This window comes from Gordionus sp. m RMFG-2023, chromosome 3 (genome assembly GCF_954871325.1).
Source record: "Gordionus sp. m RMFG-2023 chromosome 3, tfGorSpeb1-WG-v2, whole genome shotgun sequence".
Taxonomy (NCBI): Eukaryota; Metazoa; Nematomorpha; class Gordioida; order Chordodea; family Parachordodidae; genus Gordionus; species Gordionus sp. m RMFG-2023.
Genome location: NC_088777.1, coordinates 8,525,272 through 8,541,595, shown reverse-complemented (window position 1 = coordinate 8,541,595; position 16,324 = coordinate 8,525,272). Strand labels below are relative to the sequence as shown.

The window sequence follows — 16,324 nt, the reverse complement described above, 5'->3', positions numbered from 1 at the left end:
TTAAATTACTTAAAATTCCAATCTGTTTGTAAAATGAATTTTTTCTTTAGAAATAATTAAAACATTCTTAGAGATTTTAAAAGAGAATCCAAACGATATATTATGAAAAAGGAAAACAATTTTTCAGATTAAGGTGTAATCTATGACTACAAATAAATTGGCCTAAGTTAAATAAGATGCCATTGAAACGCAACAAGTCATAAAGTTTTATATTAAACTTGATCAAGATGATGTCAATACTCCTTTAAATAGGGAACTACGGAGTCATTATTTTTGGTATGTGGTAAAGAATAATTGGATTAAAAAGCTATCTCATCTCATTTATTATCTTGAAGGATCATTTTATTCCCATGAGGAATAGAAATCGCTAGAACAATTGGGAATCTTGCTTATATCTTTTAAATTAATAATAGGAATTAATAGATACTACTAGAGAAGCAACTTGTATTTAAAATGAGTTTTTAAAAAGATTACTAAATATGGAAGAAATATCATACATATTCCCAATTTAGTTTACTGAGAGTAATGATAATCTATTTTTGTATGATCGCAATTTAAATAAGTGTTTACTTCGCTAGCATCGATTCATATTAATTTTAAATTTAAATTTTAGGAGATGTAAGCGAGATTCCCAATTATGGAGATTTTTGATAGCGATTTAGATTGAGAACCTCTCTTGATACTTAATTTTTTAAATCGATTATATAGCAATATTTTATAACCAAATTTATAAAAAATTATTGATTAAGTTATTTTAACACAAGTTCTATTCGATTTCTTTCTTAATAGCTATTATTTATTTTTATTTTTTAAATTTCTATATACCAAAATATTTTTAATAAATAAACATTTGCATTACTTATAATTTATATTATATTAAATAGGCCGAGTTTTTTTAAAGAGCAGATCAGGTGTATTTTAAATAATTCTAATAAAAACATAAAAAGGTAAGCCTATTTAACCATCAAATAATAAAGATTATATTATACTATTATCTTTTTAGAAATGGCTACAGCTATACCCTATAATTATTCATATATCTTTAAATATATAATTATCGGGGATATGGGTGTTGGAAAATCTTGTCTTTTGCATCAATTTACAGAGAAAAAATGTAATTTATTGATAAATTAATATTTATATTAAATATTTTTATAAAAACATTTAAAATACAGAAGATTGTTTTATTTTTGTAGAATCTAAATAAAATTTATTATAACAGTATATGTATAGAAACCTATACCATGTCTAATTTTTTTGAGATAAATTAATTATTTCTTAATTTATTTTTTAAACTTTGATATAGCTAATTTTAATATATCAGAAAATATAAAAATGCTTTTAATCATTTATTATGAATTTTCTGTAGTGTAATTAATATTTCTATGCTTTTTTAAAACTCCTTGGAATATTTTATATAGTACAATATAGTATTTTTAATTATAAATGTTTAATTTTATATAATTGTATATTTATTTTGGAATAATGTGTTTACATTTTATTTTATATTATTTTATTAAAATTAATCTTTATATTAAGTTAAAAAATAAGGTTTAAATTAGCCATCAATTATAATGCATAAATTACTTGTAAAAAATGATAAGCTTCCTATTCAGTGAAGTTATTTATATATGTTTATATATGTTTGTTTTATGAATAGAGTTTGACTTATGAATTATAAAGCATTTAAAATTTTTTATCTTTATTTTCATTAGTTTATTTTCTTACAACATTTCTCATAACATAAAATTTTCAAAGTTGTTAAAAGATACATTTTAAATGGATCTAAATACAGATACATTGTCTAACATAATATCTAGATACAGATATTTTAATCAAAAATCTATCTAGATACAGATACCACATTTTTATATCTAGATCCTTTAACAACTATGGAAATTTTCTATTGCCAGTTTTTTAGATCTAAAAAGTATATATATAATATCTTCCATCTTTACTACATTGATAAATTTTTAAATCATGAATCTCCTCATATTGGATTAACTCTTGTTTCAACATATAAATAAATAAAACTTGTGTAGATAAACTATAAATAATTTTTTTAAATTTAAAGGGTTTCATTTAATATTATCAAGTCTAAAATTGTTAAGGTCATTTGCTCTTTTATTTAAACTCCCTATAAGATGTATAGATTGACCAAAATATAACCTTACCATTATGTGGGCATCTTAATTAAATGATCACTTTATGTCCTCCATAAAATAAATGGAGTGAATTTTAAAATAAATCTGGTCTTGTGATATCGATCTTTATTTTTAGCTTTTAATCATGGCTTGGTCTTGTCCTTGACTTTCACTACTTGTGATAGAAATTTTTTGATAGATCCACTTAAAATTAATTTGGTTTTTTTTTATAGTTATGTCAGATTGTCCTCACACAATAGGAGTGGAATTTGGAACGAGAATCTTGGAGGTTAGTGGTCAAAAAATAAAACTCCAAATTTGGGACACAGCTGGTCAGGAAAGATTTAGGGCAGTGACTAGGAGTTATTACAGGGGAGCTGCCGGTGCTTTCATGGTTTACGACATCACTAGGTTATGAATACATTACATTTTATATATTTAAAAAACATATTTCATCTTCTACTTGGGAGAATTAAATTACCAACCACCATATCCTTAGGGGGGGGGTTGAAAATAGGGAGTAACAAAGCATTACCCCCAAAAATAATTTCTATCACAATGACGTTTTCAAAATTTGGTCTTTTTTTAGTGTTAAGGCTTAACACAAAATTAATTAATTACTAATATTATTTATTTTATTAATTTTTAAAATATCGTTTACATACCCTTTTATATTGATTTTTTAATTTATAACTAACTAAAAATAGGCGAAGCACATTTGAACATTTAACCAATTGGCTCACCGACGCTAGAAACCTAACAAATCCTAATACGGTTTAATGATTTTTAAGAAAATAATAAAATAACTTACAGAATATGTGCAAGTGTTTTTCTTTTTTCGTTTATAATTAACGCGTCATATTATAATTAACGCGTTCATCGCTAAATTTACCGAATGAATGTTAATCAGTGTATATGCGTTCAATTTAAAGTCTTAGGGCAGTTGTATATTTGTAAAATTATGTAGAATAGGTTATTATTTAGCCGAGTCAGTGAATAAGTTCTTATAGACACTTGCACGGATTTGCCTTATCCGACCTAACTCGATCGGCCATTCTCAGAAAGACATTCTTTCGGGCAGGATCTTCATATTAATATTTCGGCCGGATTTGGTGCATGACAAAATTTTAGGTTAACTATTTTTCCTAATGGATTAGTTTTATCTTGCTCTAAAAGGTATACCATTCGGTGCTTCTTTCACTTTACGTTTGAAACGCATTTCATATTTTTTTGTACAAGCATTCAAAAAGGTTTTTATCGTTTTCTTGCGTTGTAAATTATGTTATTAAATTATTTATTTGTACTAAAATTATAATTTTATTATGCTGCAAAACAAACTCTTATTCATTTTAGTCACATATATAGGCTAAAAATTAATAATTGCGTGCCAAAGGCTAGTTTTGTCTTTCTATCTTTTTCCATTACAATTTCTTTGACAATTTTAAATGCGACTTAAAAATATATCGAAGGATATTTATTTTTTTTTGCCTCCTGAAAAATTATACCATTTTCACGTCCATATCTTTAATACTTTTTTTCGGAATTGGGAAAAGGGTCTATTTCTAAAATATTAGCTAAGGACTTGAGATTTCCAAGAAGCAAATATTTACCTATCTCGAACAAAATAAACGCATTTTCCCGATCCAACTCGAAACCCGGGATCAAAATATAAATAAATTTGCCATTAAAATTGATTTATTTTTATGAGTTATGTTATTAAAAAATAATCAAAAATGAATTTAATTGTAAGATCCCTCAAACTTATCAATTAAATTCAAAAACATATAATAAAATTATTCTAATCTCGATTCAATCTCTCTGATTTTCCTTCTTTTTGCCCCAACCCAAAATTTAAAAAATAATCATATCGGGTATTACCAAAGTTGGCCGATTTAAATCAAGATTTTTTTTTTTAAAAAATGAATGATTTAAATCAAAATTTAAATAAAACGAAATGAATACCAAAATCTACACACATTTAAAAAAATTTTTTTATTCCTTTATAATAACAAAAATTAATCAATTAGTTTGTAAAATTAAGAAATAAATATTATTAAAAATCACAAGTAATATCTATATCGTCGATTGGTATTAGAATTTAATTGCTTAAATAAAAAAAACTAATTTTCCTACCTTTCTGTTCCTTGTCGATTCCTAAGCTTCGAGTGAACAACTCCAAATAATGAGAATACTCTCTCGTCTGAAGCAGATGAAGATGCAGTAAATATTTGCTTTATTATTTTTTAGAATATTTACATCTTTCATCAAGTTTCCTTGGGCCACCCACCTTCAATTGGGTTTACTTTATTTACTAGTTAGCATGATTTTAATAAATGTGATCTCGCTTGAAACTTTACCAGTATAAATAAAATCTCAATGTCTGGATACAGAAGCCTCCCACATTCCATTGCCGTTTCCATTTCATTGGTTTGTTAAATTTGAATCGTATTTCAGATTTAAAAGGTAGGATTTGAAGTGTACAGGAATTAAAGCTTGATTGTATTGTTTAGCAAAGGATAAAAGTTGATTACTACTTATTTTTTTATGGCATGTAAGGCGGGGAAAACCTTTTACAAATTCTTCCAAATAATAAACTATGTCTGAAATATTTGATTTATTTCTTTCTAAAAATTTTTAACATTTCGCAATTGGTTTTAGGATTTCAATCATATCTTCAGCAGCTCTTTTGATTGTGATATTTTCAATCTTTTTCTAATTTGCTTTCACATATTTTAAATAATTTTGCCCAAGGCATCTAAACTAGCTACAACTGAGTCCAACGAATATTTTGTGCAGTTACAAGAAATCGCCCTCTCTCTTGTTTCAGTTTGAAACTTGCACATTGATTAATTTTGAAATACCTTACGACACTAACTATTTGTTCCCGGATACTACTTTCCAAATCGTAGATTTAAAAAATGAGCATTACACCCACAGATTGTTATATAATTTTCATTATTTCTTTTCAAATCATCCCTCATTTTTGTAATATTAACTGCATTGATCAGCTCTTTATTTGAAAAAATTATCAAATTACAACATATCAATATTTAATTTTTCAACAATTTCCTGACTTTTGCACCCTTGATATTAAATTGAAATTTTAAAAAAACTATATTTTACAATCTTAAGCCATAATTCTTTAGTTAAAAATATGGATTATTTTTATTTGGTTTAAATCGCGATTATTTTGATTTTTTTAAAAAAAATTACTATTTTTACCAACCCTAGGTATGATCTCTAGTAATGATAGAAGTATTTTTGAAAAAAAAAATAATGTTCAGACAAAATATAAATTCTCACCGATCATGCCGAACTTGATAAAATGTGTCCGATGCAAGGTTCTATAGTTCTTTATTTAATTTCAGTACCTGGTTTTTCATCAATGAAATTCAACCAGTATAGGTTTAGACCGCTTCCCAGTCCGAATTTTTTTTTAAAAAAATAAGCATGGTCGGACTGCATTCACATCGATTTTGGCAGATAAAATGACTAGATTCCATTTAGTGCCTTAATTCGGACTGTGAGAGGTCTGAACATCCCTTTATGATGATGCCATGTTCAAAAATAATATCAACGTGTCTTAATAATATTGTTATTATACCCAGGTAATATTATTGATCGGTAACAAGAGCGATTTAGCTCAAACCAATCGTGAAGTCACCTACGAAGAGGCATCCACTTTCGCCCAACAAAATTGTAATGATCAATATTCACCTTAATTTTCCCAATTCTTATATTTATTGAGAGACAGTTAATCAATTATAACGATTGGTTATTTTATTATTTGGCTAGATTTGTATTGACTAATCAAAATTTGATAATTAATATTGTATTAAAAGCAAGGCTGTAAACCCGAACCCTCGATATTTTACTCCTAACTCCAAACCCGTAGGGTTCAGGATTCTAAAAAAAAAATTTTAATATTAAACTTCTTTTTTTAAAAAAAAATATTTTAAACTTTTTTGTGAAAATCATTTTATTATATTTTAGAAGTACTCTCCATTTTATACATAAATTTTTGATTTTACCAACATATTTATTGTTTGTTGGATTATTAAATTAAAAGTAAGAATAAGACCAAAATAAAGAACAAAATCACAAAGTAAAAATAGTTTTATTAAATGTAAGTTGCAATGCACTGTCTAAGTTGGTCATAAAAAAATCGATAGTGATATAGATTTGATAGATATCTTAATAATTCGCTTATAAAATTTTTTAAATAAAACCAATGAAATATTATTTTTATCTTGTATAGTAGTATCATTATAATTATGGTACCAATTATTTTTTGGTGAAATGTTAAATTTAAATATAGTAAAAAAATAAATTTAAAAAAAAATGTTTCTTTTATTTTTTACTAAATCTTATGTTTTTATTTTTCTAGAGGGCGAACCCTGAACCCGAGATATTTTACTGAACCTGACTCCTTTTTTAGAAGGAGGAATCACAGCCCTACTTAGAAGCATTAAGTTAAATCTAAATTGTAATTATTAAAAAAATCGAGCGTATCAATTTTTTCTTTCAAATATTTATATCAATGATGGCTCTAAAATTTTATTCCTATTTTATTAAAAATAATTTTTTTTTTTTTAACAAAGGTCTATTATTCCTCGAAACAAGCGCAAAAACGTAATAATTATATAATTTTAAGTTTTAAGACCTATGCTATATCTAATTTTTACCTTTTGCCGATGATAACCTTTTATATGTAAATATATTTTTTAGTGGTGAAAATGTTGAAGAAGCGTTTCTAGAGAGCGCTAAAAAGATTTACGCTAACGTCAGAGACGGAAGGTTTTTTTTTCTTACAACATAAATTTTTTATAATTTATCGTTAAATTATTTATATTTTATTTTTTTTGTGTTTAAAATGAGATAAATCAATTGAAATTTTGTCGCTTTAATTTAAAGGTAAATAGTATTCTTATTAAGTTTTTTTTCCTTTCCATTGATTTCTATTATGTTACCGTGTTGTTTACTTTTTTTGAAAAAATTTATAAAGTTTGGACCTAAACGCCGCCGATTCCGGTGTGAGAAGCAAAACTAATAGACAAATTGAAACTGAAGATTTAAGTCGAACGAATATTAATCAAGCATCTAACAAATCCAATTGCGCATGTTGATACTCTTATCATCAATTCCATTTTTTTTTTCTTAAACCTTTTTTTCAGTTCAAAAATCTTTCTTCCTTATAATATAGCATATATTTTCTCTTACTTTTTTGGCAAAGAGTTTTTGGTATATAAGTTGTTTACGAAATTCTCTAATTGTTATATTCTTATTTATAATTTTATTTATACGATTGGTCTACTTTTATAACGAAATACTAAAAAATATCATATTCATATTTGCAAGATAAAATACAAATATATCTAATAATTTTTTTTTAAAAAAATACAAGTGTATTTTAATTTATTTATCGTATTTATTTATATTAAAATCCCAATATATTGAATGTACAAAAGCAAAACAGTCGTATTACATTTTTGAAAATTTTATTTTATCTCAACGGACTTTAGATATTATAATTATGCTTATGGGGCATCTAGTGAGTTATTTTATACTTCAATTCTTTGAGATAAATGTGATAAATGAAAATTTCAGTGATATTATGATTACAAAAATTAATTTTTACATCCTGTTTTCCAATATTATTTTTTTAAAAAATTATATTTAATGAAATTATTACATTTTGCAAAGAAAGAATACAAAAGTTAGGTTAGTTTAAACCTCATGCGCCATATTAATTAATACATTCTCGAACAATCCAATACTCAACCGTAATAAAGGGCTATAGTTTCCTAACCATATCCATAACCTACCTTATTCCACCCAATTAAAACATTTACTTTAGATGAACATTTTTTGATTTGAGCTATTATATTCAATATGGAAGAATGAAATGTGGCGCATGCAAATTTTTTAAAATTGTTGTAAAACCCCATTTTTTTTAATAATTAAATTAATATATTTTGCAATAAAATTTTTTTTAAATTTAAAAGTTAAACAATACAAAAAGTATTGACTAATATATATGAATATCCTCTGCTTTGAAGCCGTAATTATTTATCTAGTCCATTTTCGCCAAAGTTTTTAGAACATCGATGAGTAGGAATGTAAATTTCCCGGTAAACTATAATTGGACGAAAAATTAGAAATTTCCTTTAAAAAATTATTTTACAGGTCAATTATTGATTTTTTTTTCATGCTTTATTAAAAATATATAGACTTAATAAATTATCTAAACAAGTATGAATTAATTTTAATTATTTTATTTGTTATCTTCGTTTTAAGGTGAAAACGATTCAACATCAAAATTTAGGTATCCAAAAAATCGTTTTGTATTTTATCTTTTAACAACTTCATTGTCTTTAAAATTAAATCCGCTATATCTTGGGTCAATGTCTCGGCAACAAAAAAATTTTGCGGTGTTTTTTATAAATTGTTCGATCTCTATAATTTTGTTCCGTAAAAAATCTCCCTGATAATAAATTCTTGAGGAATGTCAGATAAGTATGATTTGTCCACTTTCTCTATTGTAGAACTGAATTTATAAAATTGTAAAGATGCGCGAGATCATTTAAAAAACTTCGTGATCAAGAAAATTAAATCTCTTATTTCTATAAAAATATAGTATTTCCGTAAAATCTATTAATATGAAAACTATACGGTCCAAAGAGTTGGGTGGGCTAGAAAACTTTAAGGAAACAATCCTATTCTTATCTTAAAGTCCTTTTCCCTTAAATGTGTGAAAGAATGTTAAATTTTATAATAATTTAGGCTTCTATTACTAAATTTTAAATTGGTAATATTTTATTTGTTAGATCCTTTAAAAGCAAATTAATTAGATAATTGAATATTTCTCACATATGTCCAGGTTTCTTCATTAAAATATTATTTATTATGTAAATTTATGTGTTTCCAATTTCTTCAATTACTTTAATAAATTCACTTAGATATCTCCCTTAAGCATATTGGTCCCGTGTAAATTAATTTATAGAAAAGGACCTTGGGATTGATTGTTATAAAAAAAATTATAATACATTTTACTCATATTTGTCTACCCATAATTAATAGGGTCAAATTTTTATCTTATCTTTCAGTTACTATATTTTTAAATTCACTGTTTAATAAATTTTTATTGAGTAAATATTTTGAGATCATTTTTAATGTTTTTTGTAAAGATTTAAATAATTGCTTCCAAATATGTTGCATTAAGGAAAATGAATATTAGCATAAATGGTGTTGTGAAATTATCAATATATTTCATATTTTTTCAAAAATTTATATTATTAGTAATTAAAATTATAAGAAGTTGGTCTACACTATCCTACATCTCTTTAAGCTTTAATCCTATTTCTTATCCTTATTTTAGTATTTATGAAATTTTTTTAAATTTATTTCAGTCAATAAATAAATTTTCTTCCGATAAGCATTGCTTCTGGAGTTTAGCTATTATAATATTACAGAAAATGAATGTACATATAAACAAAACACAATTATGATAAATGAACCAAGAAGAAAAAAACACATTTTTCTAAAATATGATAAAAATCCTGATTATATGATCAAAATAAAATTTGGACCAAAATTTTCCCCCACTTCAGGGACTGCCGTGCTTCCTTTTTTTATGCGGGTAATCTAATATTTCCATTTTATTAAAAAAAACAATGATAACAATAACAAAAAAAAGAACAATTTTGTTAAAAACAATTAAGGATTATTTAACATAATTAGTATAAAAAAATATATTTATTTAAACAAAGGTTTTTAACAATTAAACAATTTTTAGCGGATTATAATACTAAGTAACTAAGCTATCTCAAAAAATCAGGAATATTTCAAATGAAAAAATATATAGCAAATATTTTCTAAAAAAAATGTCATGAAGTTACAATATAACAAAATTTTTTTTTTAAAAAAAAGTCATGGACATTTAAAAAAGAAGCAAGTTATAATATAACAAAATTTTTTAAAAAATAACAAATTTAGAAGAGTAATGTAACAATAAAATATAATTTATAAATGAATCAATTAATCTCCTTTTACTACACCTCGCCAAAGAATATATGCTGCAATATAAAAAAAATAAATAAATAGTTTATTAGTAAATCTTCTTCTTCAGCGATAAAAAAATAGCCTAATTAAAAGTTGTTTTCTTAGGTTAAAGGTTTAAGTTAATTAGATTGCAGTTCAACAAATCGTTCACTATAATACAAGGCGTTATCCCACACGGTACGTATTTCGGAGATTATCTAAATGAATTTTAACAAAAAAAAATCTTTACTTAAAATTAGTGTGATTTTCAAGCCAGTTCGAAAAACACATAAATTAAAATTTTCAAAACGAAATAAAATTAAATAAATTCATCTAAAAAGTCACAATTTTTATATTTTTAGGCCTGTAACAATCCTTTAAAGGAATATAATCCCGATAAGTATAGTAATGCCTTATTTTACGAATCGATAATTGTATTTATTCGAATAATATTTACAAATATCAATTTGGATTATTCAATTAGGTCAACAAATAATAAATATTTTTTTAAATTTCATTCATTCATTATCATTAAAAAAATGATTGCTATGTTAAGAATCTCGAATTACTGCTAGGATAAATTTAATAAACTCGAAATCTTTTTATTCACCAATTGTTTTGTCCAGATAACTTCTAATAATCTTTTCACTTTGATTAACCAAGAAAAACATCCCCAGTCTGAAATATTTTTAAATTTTCAGGTCCGAGCTGGGGTTTTGTGCCAGAGCCAAAAATTTTGACCTCAGCGTATAGTGTCATAGTATCTTTTTTACATGGTTAACTAGATGGGACTGGGAGAAGGACAATAAGTGAAGAAAATAAATTTGCCAAGTTTATCCTCCTCTTAAATTAAATAAATTTTTTAAAAAAAATTAAATTGAGTATATTTTTTGTTCATTTATCCTACGATAAAGAGTTTTTTTTAAAAAATTTTTTTTGATGTATCGATGATATAGGCCATTGCCATAATTAGGATCAAATCCAGAGTCGATACTTGGTCCTATTTAAAAATTGTGGGGAATTAAACAGGCCAACCATATTTCCAGTCTATAAAGAATATGGATGTTTAAACACTTCCTGAAAAAAGTAAAAATCGCTCAATAAGTTTTTCAATAACAATAATCCTCACAACAATTATCTAGCCAATTTACAAAATTTTACTTGATTTCAAAGACGTTTTCCGAAAATGGAATTTATTCTAACTTGTAATGGAAATGACCTGACCCGTTTGCAAAACGTCCAAACAAAAAAAACAAAATCAAATTATTTTGAATCCCGATTTGGATCTAAGAATCCCATGAAAATTTTTTTTTTATATTACCGCTTCTTTCCAACCTTTCTTATCGAAAGCCAATTCCATCAATTGTTCCAGGGTTAACCGTTTGTTTTGGTACTGCTCCCTGTCCCTAATCACGATGATCTGTCATTAAGAAAAAAGACATTTGAAAAATGATAAAAGAATGATTGATATAAATTGGGGAGAAAAAATATTTAAAAAAAATAAATTCCAATCCCATTACTTGAGATTTACATTTTTGGTAGATTTTATACTGGCAATGGAATATTTGGTGATACATTTGAGTCATCTCGGAACAAGGTGGGCATACGTACAAAGCTATTTGGTCATCCTCTTCTTTATCCATCAAGCTTTTATCTATAATTTTATCCAGAAGAATATCATGACTTAACTGGGTGAGGGTTTGGGCATCGTAAGGTTTACCAAAAAATCTAATTTTAAGGAATGTTTTGTTAGTATCTTTGAAGCTGCAAGCCTTTTTATAAATAATTAATGATTATGAATAATCATTTATTACATTATATAAATGAGTAATCAACTATCTATTTGATTTATTTATATTATTTATTGGCTCATTGTGACATATTATTAACTCCCGAATTAAGATAAAATGGAATCAATATTCATATTCATTAAAAAATAGTAAAGTAAGTTATGGAGACTTACAACACAATTCTTGATTTCAGGATTATTGTTGAACTCTATGTCTGGATAAGTCTGTATTATATTCTAAAAAAAATAATTTTGCTCAAATTTTTATAAAACTATTATAATAATGTTATAATATTTAGTTAACTTAAATCATAAGGTATAACTTTGATATCGTGCATTCGTTTAAATATTCAAATTTACCTCGCAAATTTTATCATTTTATTTTTTAGTTATCATTTATTATTCAAATTAACATTCTTATAGAAAGCTAGAATTTAAGATATATTAGGATTCATTACATAATATAAAATAATATTGTTTAAATTCGTTTCAAATCCCTGCATCATCATTCAAAAATTAATCAATTTATTTATATTGGGCAAATAGGAGAGACCGGAGCTAACGGACCGGATTTCTCAAAGGATCTTTTTAAATAAGTCTAAATTTAAAAATAATAAATATTGTAAGCTACCTCAAGTCGACAAATGGTGTATCTAAAATATCAAATTATATAGGTTTATTGGCAACCCACTTTTACTAAGAGTATTTTTGAAGCGGGGCGAATTTGGGCATCTTTTAGAATAACGGTTTTGGTTAGTTTATTGTTATTAAAATTCTGACCAAATAGAAGTTAAAATTCCTGAACATGAATTCGGGTAATTAGTCTTTTATTTATAAAGAGGAGAATACTAAAAATCTAAAATTATGATCTAAAATTTAAGGTAAAATATTATAAAAATGTTGATTAAATGGTTAGACTTGTCACTGCTGCTCAACGTGGTGATAAAAGATACTATGATTAAAAAACACATAGGTTGTAGAGGAAGTTTTAAGTTTATTTTATATATTATGTATGATAGAGGTCTGCATTGGGCGGGTTCTTGGACCATAAGCCCGCCCACCCAATGTTTAAAACAATTTAACCCGCCCGCCCGTCCATTAGTCTAAAATTTTTTACCCGCCCACCCATTATTTATAAAAAATTTTAACCCAAACCCGCTATTATAAAATTTAATTATGGCCATTCTTTAAATTTTTTAAGCATCTAATAAACAAAAAATTTCAGCATTACACTTCTACAAAAAGTTTTATAATTTAGGAAATTACTATATTAAGCAAAAAAATATTCAATTTAAATTATGAATGATTTATTTGATCAAATAAAATATTTTAAAAAAATATAAATATAAAATTGATATTATATGTAATTAAATTATAATGCAAAAATAATAACAATATTTTCTGAATTCAAATAAGTTCTTACTAGTTGCAGGAATTGCCAATATTTTTCTTAATAATCTTGATAGCTTTGGCATATATCTTTCTTGTCGTTTCCACCAAAGTAGTTATAAATATACAAAAAAGTTTATTTATTTTTAAAAAAACTTTATACCAAAAAAGGTCATTTTAATTTTTAATATCCAAAAAAGTTCATAAGATCAATTTTTTTATTAATATTTACTTAAAGAATTTTTAATTTTTTTAACACGCCCGCCCATTGTTTAAATTTTTCAACCCGCTCATATTTAAAAAATTTTTTAACCCACCCTCCCGTTCTTAAAAATTTTTTGCCCACCCACCAACTTAGATGGGCGGGCGGACCTCTAATGTATGATATTTAATCCGATTACCAGGAATTTGAACCTGAATTCTGATTTAGAATTTTAAAATTGTTTGGTTAGATGAGAACACAGAATAAATAGGGACCAATTTATCGACAATTTGTTTTTGGGACAAGGTTGGAGTTTTTTTTATAACAAAATGAGTTTTGCTTAGTACCCTATATGGAATGATCCGAGTTTAATATGGTCTTACTTGAACAGATATTCTCTCGAACTTAGTAAAACCCAGACTTTTCTTTGACCTTAATAAAATTTTATTGTTTCCCTAATGATAAAATCGTTCATTATCCTTCAGCACTTTCCCTCATTTTGCTAAAATATCGCATTTTACAAGACTGCAATAAAAAAAAATTCTTATATCAGATTGGTAGGACAAAATATTTTTTTTAAACATTTTTCCTTGGATCAGGTTGGATCTGAAAAAATAGGTTTAATGCAAGGCTTTGTCTTTAAATAGTCTTAAATTTTGCACCCAAATTTTGGTTTGAAACACTGCATATTGGGTTTAAATATTAACAAAAATCTTACATCATTTCTCTACATATTTGTAATAAAAACATATTTTTGAGCATAAAATTTAATGAGTTAACATAAAACAAATATCTATTATCCAAAGGTGCATATATTATAATTATATATAGCTTTATAAATCATGTATAGTGTTTTTTCTAAACAAATTCAATGCTAATTAAAACAAAAATTGGTTATTGAAAAATGATGCTTAATTAAAATGTGCTATATTACAGGATTAGATTTCAAATCCTTGATTTAAAATAATATGATTAGTCACCTTACATTTTCTTCTAATTTGATAAAAATGATAATTTAAATACTTTCTTTTTCTTATATAAAAAAATATTATGGAATAGGTAAATTTGCTATGGCCAGTTAAACAATATATTATCTGATCACATTTTTTATGATTTTACAAAAATAAATTTGTGGGCTATTTGCTCTAATATTAAAAAAAGGGGTTATTAGGTGGGTTTGTCCTCATAAATTTTATTAGTTTTTAGGTCCACATATTGGCTTTGGGTGTTATATTTTTATAAAAATAATTTTGGTTTTTAAATTTTTATTTTATTAAAAAATTTCATTTTTAAAAATTATGAATTATGGTTATTATATAAAAAAAATTTATTTATTTTTCTTTCAAATTATTTTTTTACTTTTCTTTTTTATTATTGGGGGAAGGGGGGGGGGGGGGTATTAGACTAAAATGATATTTATGAGATTAGGTAAATTCAGACTCTCTATAAGAGAAGTTAAATTTTAAAACAAGACTAAATGATATAAAATATTATTCAAAAGTATAAAAATATACTAGAAGTTTGGCAATATTAAAATATCTTGGCTAACTTCTCAATTATAACTGTTACATTCTTTGGTAAAATAACCTTATAATCATCAGTCCATAATCTTTTATGCGAGCAATTAATCAGGGAATTTACCAATATACAGATGTACTTTTGAAATTTATAATATGATTGGCAGAAATATTCATCTTTATAAAAGATAAAACACAAAATATAGAATTAAAAATATACAAAAATTTCTAAACATAAATTTATAACAATGATTCCTAATCATATATCTCTAATACAAATATTTCTAATAGTCAATCTTTAAAATATATGTAAGCTTATTAATAGGAAAGGTATCTCAAATATTATTACCAATATATTCTACATGTAAAACCTTTGTCAACATATAAAACATCCCAAAAATCAGGACAAATAGATACACTTAATAAAACTTGTATATAAATTTTATAATCTTCATCAACAAATATATCCTTATAATCCTCTAATGATTTTCTCATCAAAAGATTAAATTTAATCAAATAGAAACTTATCACATACTTATTGTATGTCACCTGTCAATATTGGATCAACATCATTTAACAAGTATTAATAATAAACTCTTATAAAATTACAGAATTTAAAATTTTTAATTATGTATTTCATTAGTGGGCTTAGTATTATATATACACTAGATTAGAAACCTAATGGGTAATATATGCGATATTTTAATAAATAAAGTATTTTTCTTTTATTTTAGAATATAATAAAAGTAGAAAAACCTTCAAATAAGTAGAGCCTATTACGCTTTTCCCCCAATGTACTTAGTCATCAAATTTTTATATTTAGAGACGCCAATTGAAAATTATTTTTTTAAAATTTTAATTTTTTTTAGGATGGGTATTGAACTATCACAATAACATTTACCACTCTTTTTTATGTGGAAAAAGGTCAATTTCATTCGAAACCCTAAAGAGCGAAATATTTTTTCATATATCAGATTTTAACCATGCTTAAAAAATGTCGATAGAATTTTGATTTATAGATGTGGCATATTAAAATCCAAAAAACAATATTTTTAAATTTTTTTTACCTGTTTATAGACCGTTAAAAATTTTTAAGTGTGAAAGAATTTGCTATAAAAATTGATTCTCAGCAATTCAGCAACTTCTCCTTCGAGCATTTTTTTTTACTATTGTAATATATTTTCTCAGCTTCAACATTAGTATAGAAAATAACAGGTGATTGATAGCTAAAATTAATATTAGA

The 16,324-nt window shown here is 25.0% G+C and overlaps 2 protein-coding genes across 3 annotated transcripts; one reads left to right on the top strand and one right to left on the bottom strand.

Annotated features, from left to right (window-relative positions):
* Nucleotides 1-901: 901 nt before the first annotated feature.
* On the top strand, nucleotides 902-7,590 carry LOC135927392 (ras-related protein Rab-14-like). Its single transcript, XM_065463356.1, has 8 exons — nucleotides 902-947; nucleotides 1,004-1,114; nucleotides 2,378-2,555; nucleotides 2,852-2,918; nucleotides 5,753-5,843; nucleotides 6,746-6,776; nucleotides 6,873-6,941; nucleotides 7,150-7,590. Exons 2-8 carry the CDS (start codon nucleotides 1,006-1,008, stop codon nucleotides 7,268-7,270), a joined length of 666 nt encoding a protein of 221 aa, XP_065319428.1. The 5' UTR covers nucleotides 902-947; nucleotides 1,004-1,005; the 3' UTR covers nucleotides 7,271-7,590.
* A 2,008-nt stretch (nucleotides 7,591-9,598) lies between these two features.
* On the bottom strand, nucleotides 9,599-15,593 carry LOC135926324 (coiled-coil domain-containing protein 82-like). 2 transcript variants are annotated; one of them, XM_065462158.1, is made up of 6 exons: nucleotides 15,453-15,593; nucleotides 15,152-15,258; nucleotides 12,148-12,210; nucleotides 11,705-11,956; nucleotides 11,506-11,604; nucleotides 9,599-10,402 (listed from the first exon to the last, which is right to left on the bottom strand). In XM_065462158.1, exons 1-6 carry the CDS (start codon nucleotides 15,574-15,576, stop codon nucleotides 10,325-10,327), a joined length of 723 nt encoding a protein of 240 aa, XP_065318230.1. In that variant the 5' UTR covers nucleotides 15,577-15,593; the 3' UTR covers nucleotides 9,599-10,324. The 2 variants fall into 2 exon arrangements, with proteins under 2 accessions (XP_065318230.1, XP_065318231.1); XM_065462159.1 differs by having other exon boundaries at nucleotides 9,600-10,402; nucleotides 15,431-15,569.
* Between the last annotated feature and the right edge of the window lie 731 nt (nucleotides 15,594-16,324).

Bases quoted from the DNA above. Each gene is read 5' to 3' on its own strand.
- LOC135926324 (XM_065462158.1), bottom strand. From the start codon at position 15,576: ATGAGAAAATCATTAGAGGATTATAAGGATATATTTGTTGATGAAGAT. The intron at 11,957-12,147 runs GTAAGTCTCCAT...ATTTATAAAAAG, and splicing joins CTGAAATCAAGAATTGTGTT to GCTTGCAGCTTCAAAGATAC. The intron at 10,403-11,505 runs GTAATATAAAAA...AAATTCATTTAG, and splicing joins AGAAAGGTTGGAAAGAAGCG to ATAATCTCCGAAATACGTAC.
- LOC135927392 (XM_065463356.1), top strand. From the start codon at position 1,006: ATGGCTACAGCTATACCCTATAATTATTCATATATCTTTAAATATATA. The intron at 2,919-5,752 runs GTTTAATGATTT...TATTATACCCAG, and splicing joins ACCTAACAAATCCTAATACG to GTAATATTATTGATCGGTAA. The intron at 6,777-6,872 runs GTAATAATTATA...TATATTTTTTAG, and splicing joins CTCGAAACAAGCGCAAAAAC to TGGTGAAAATGTTGAAGAAG.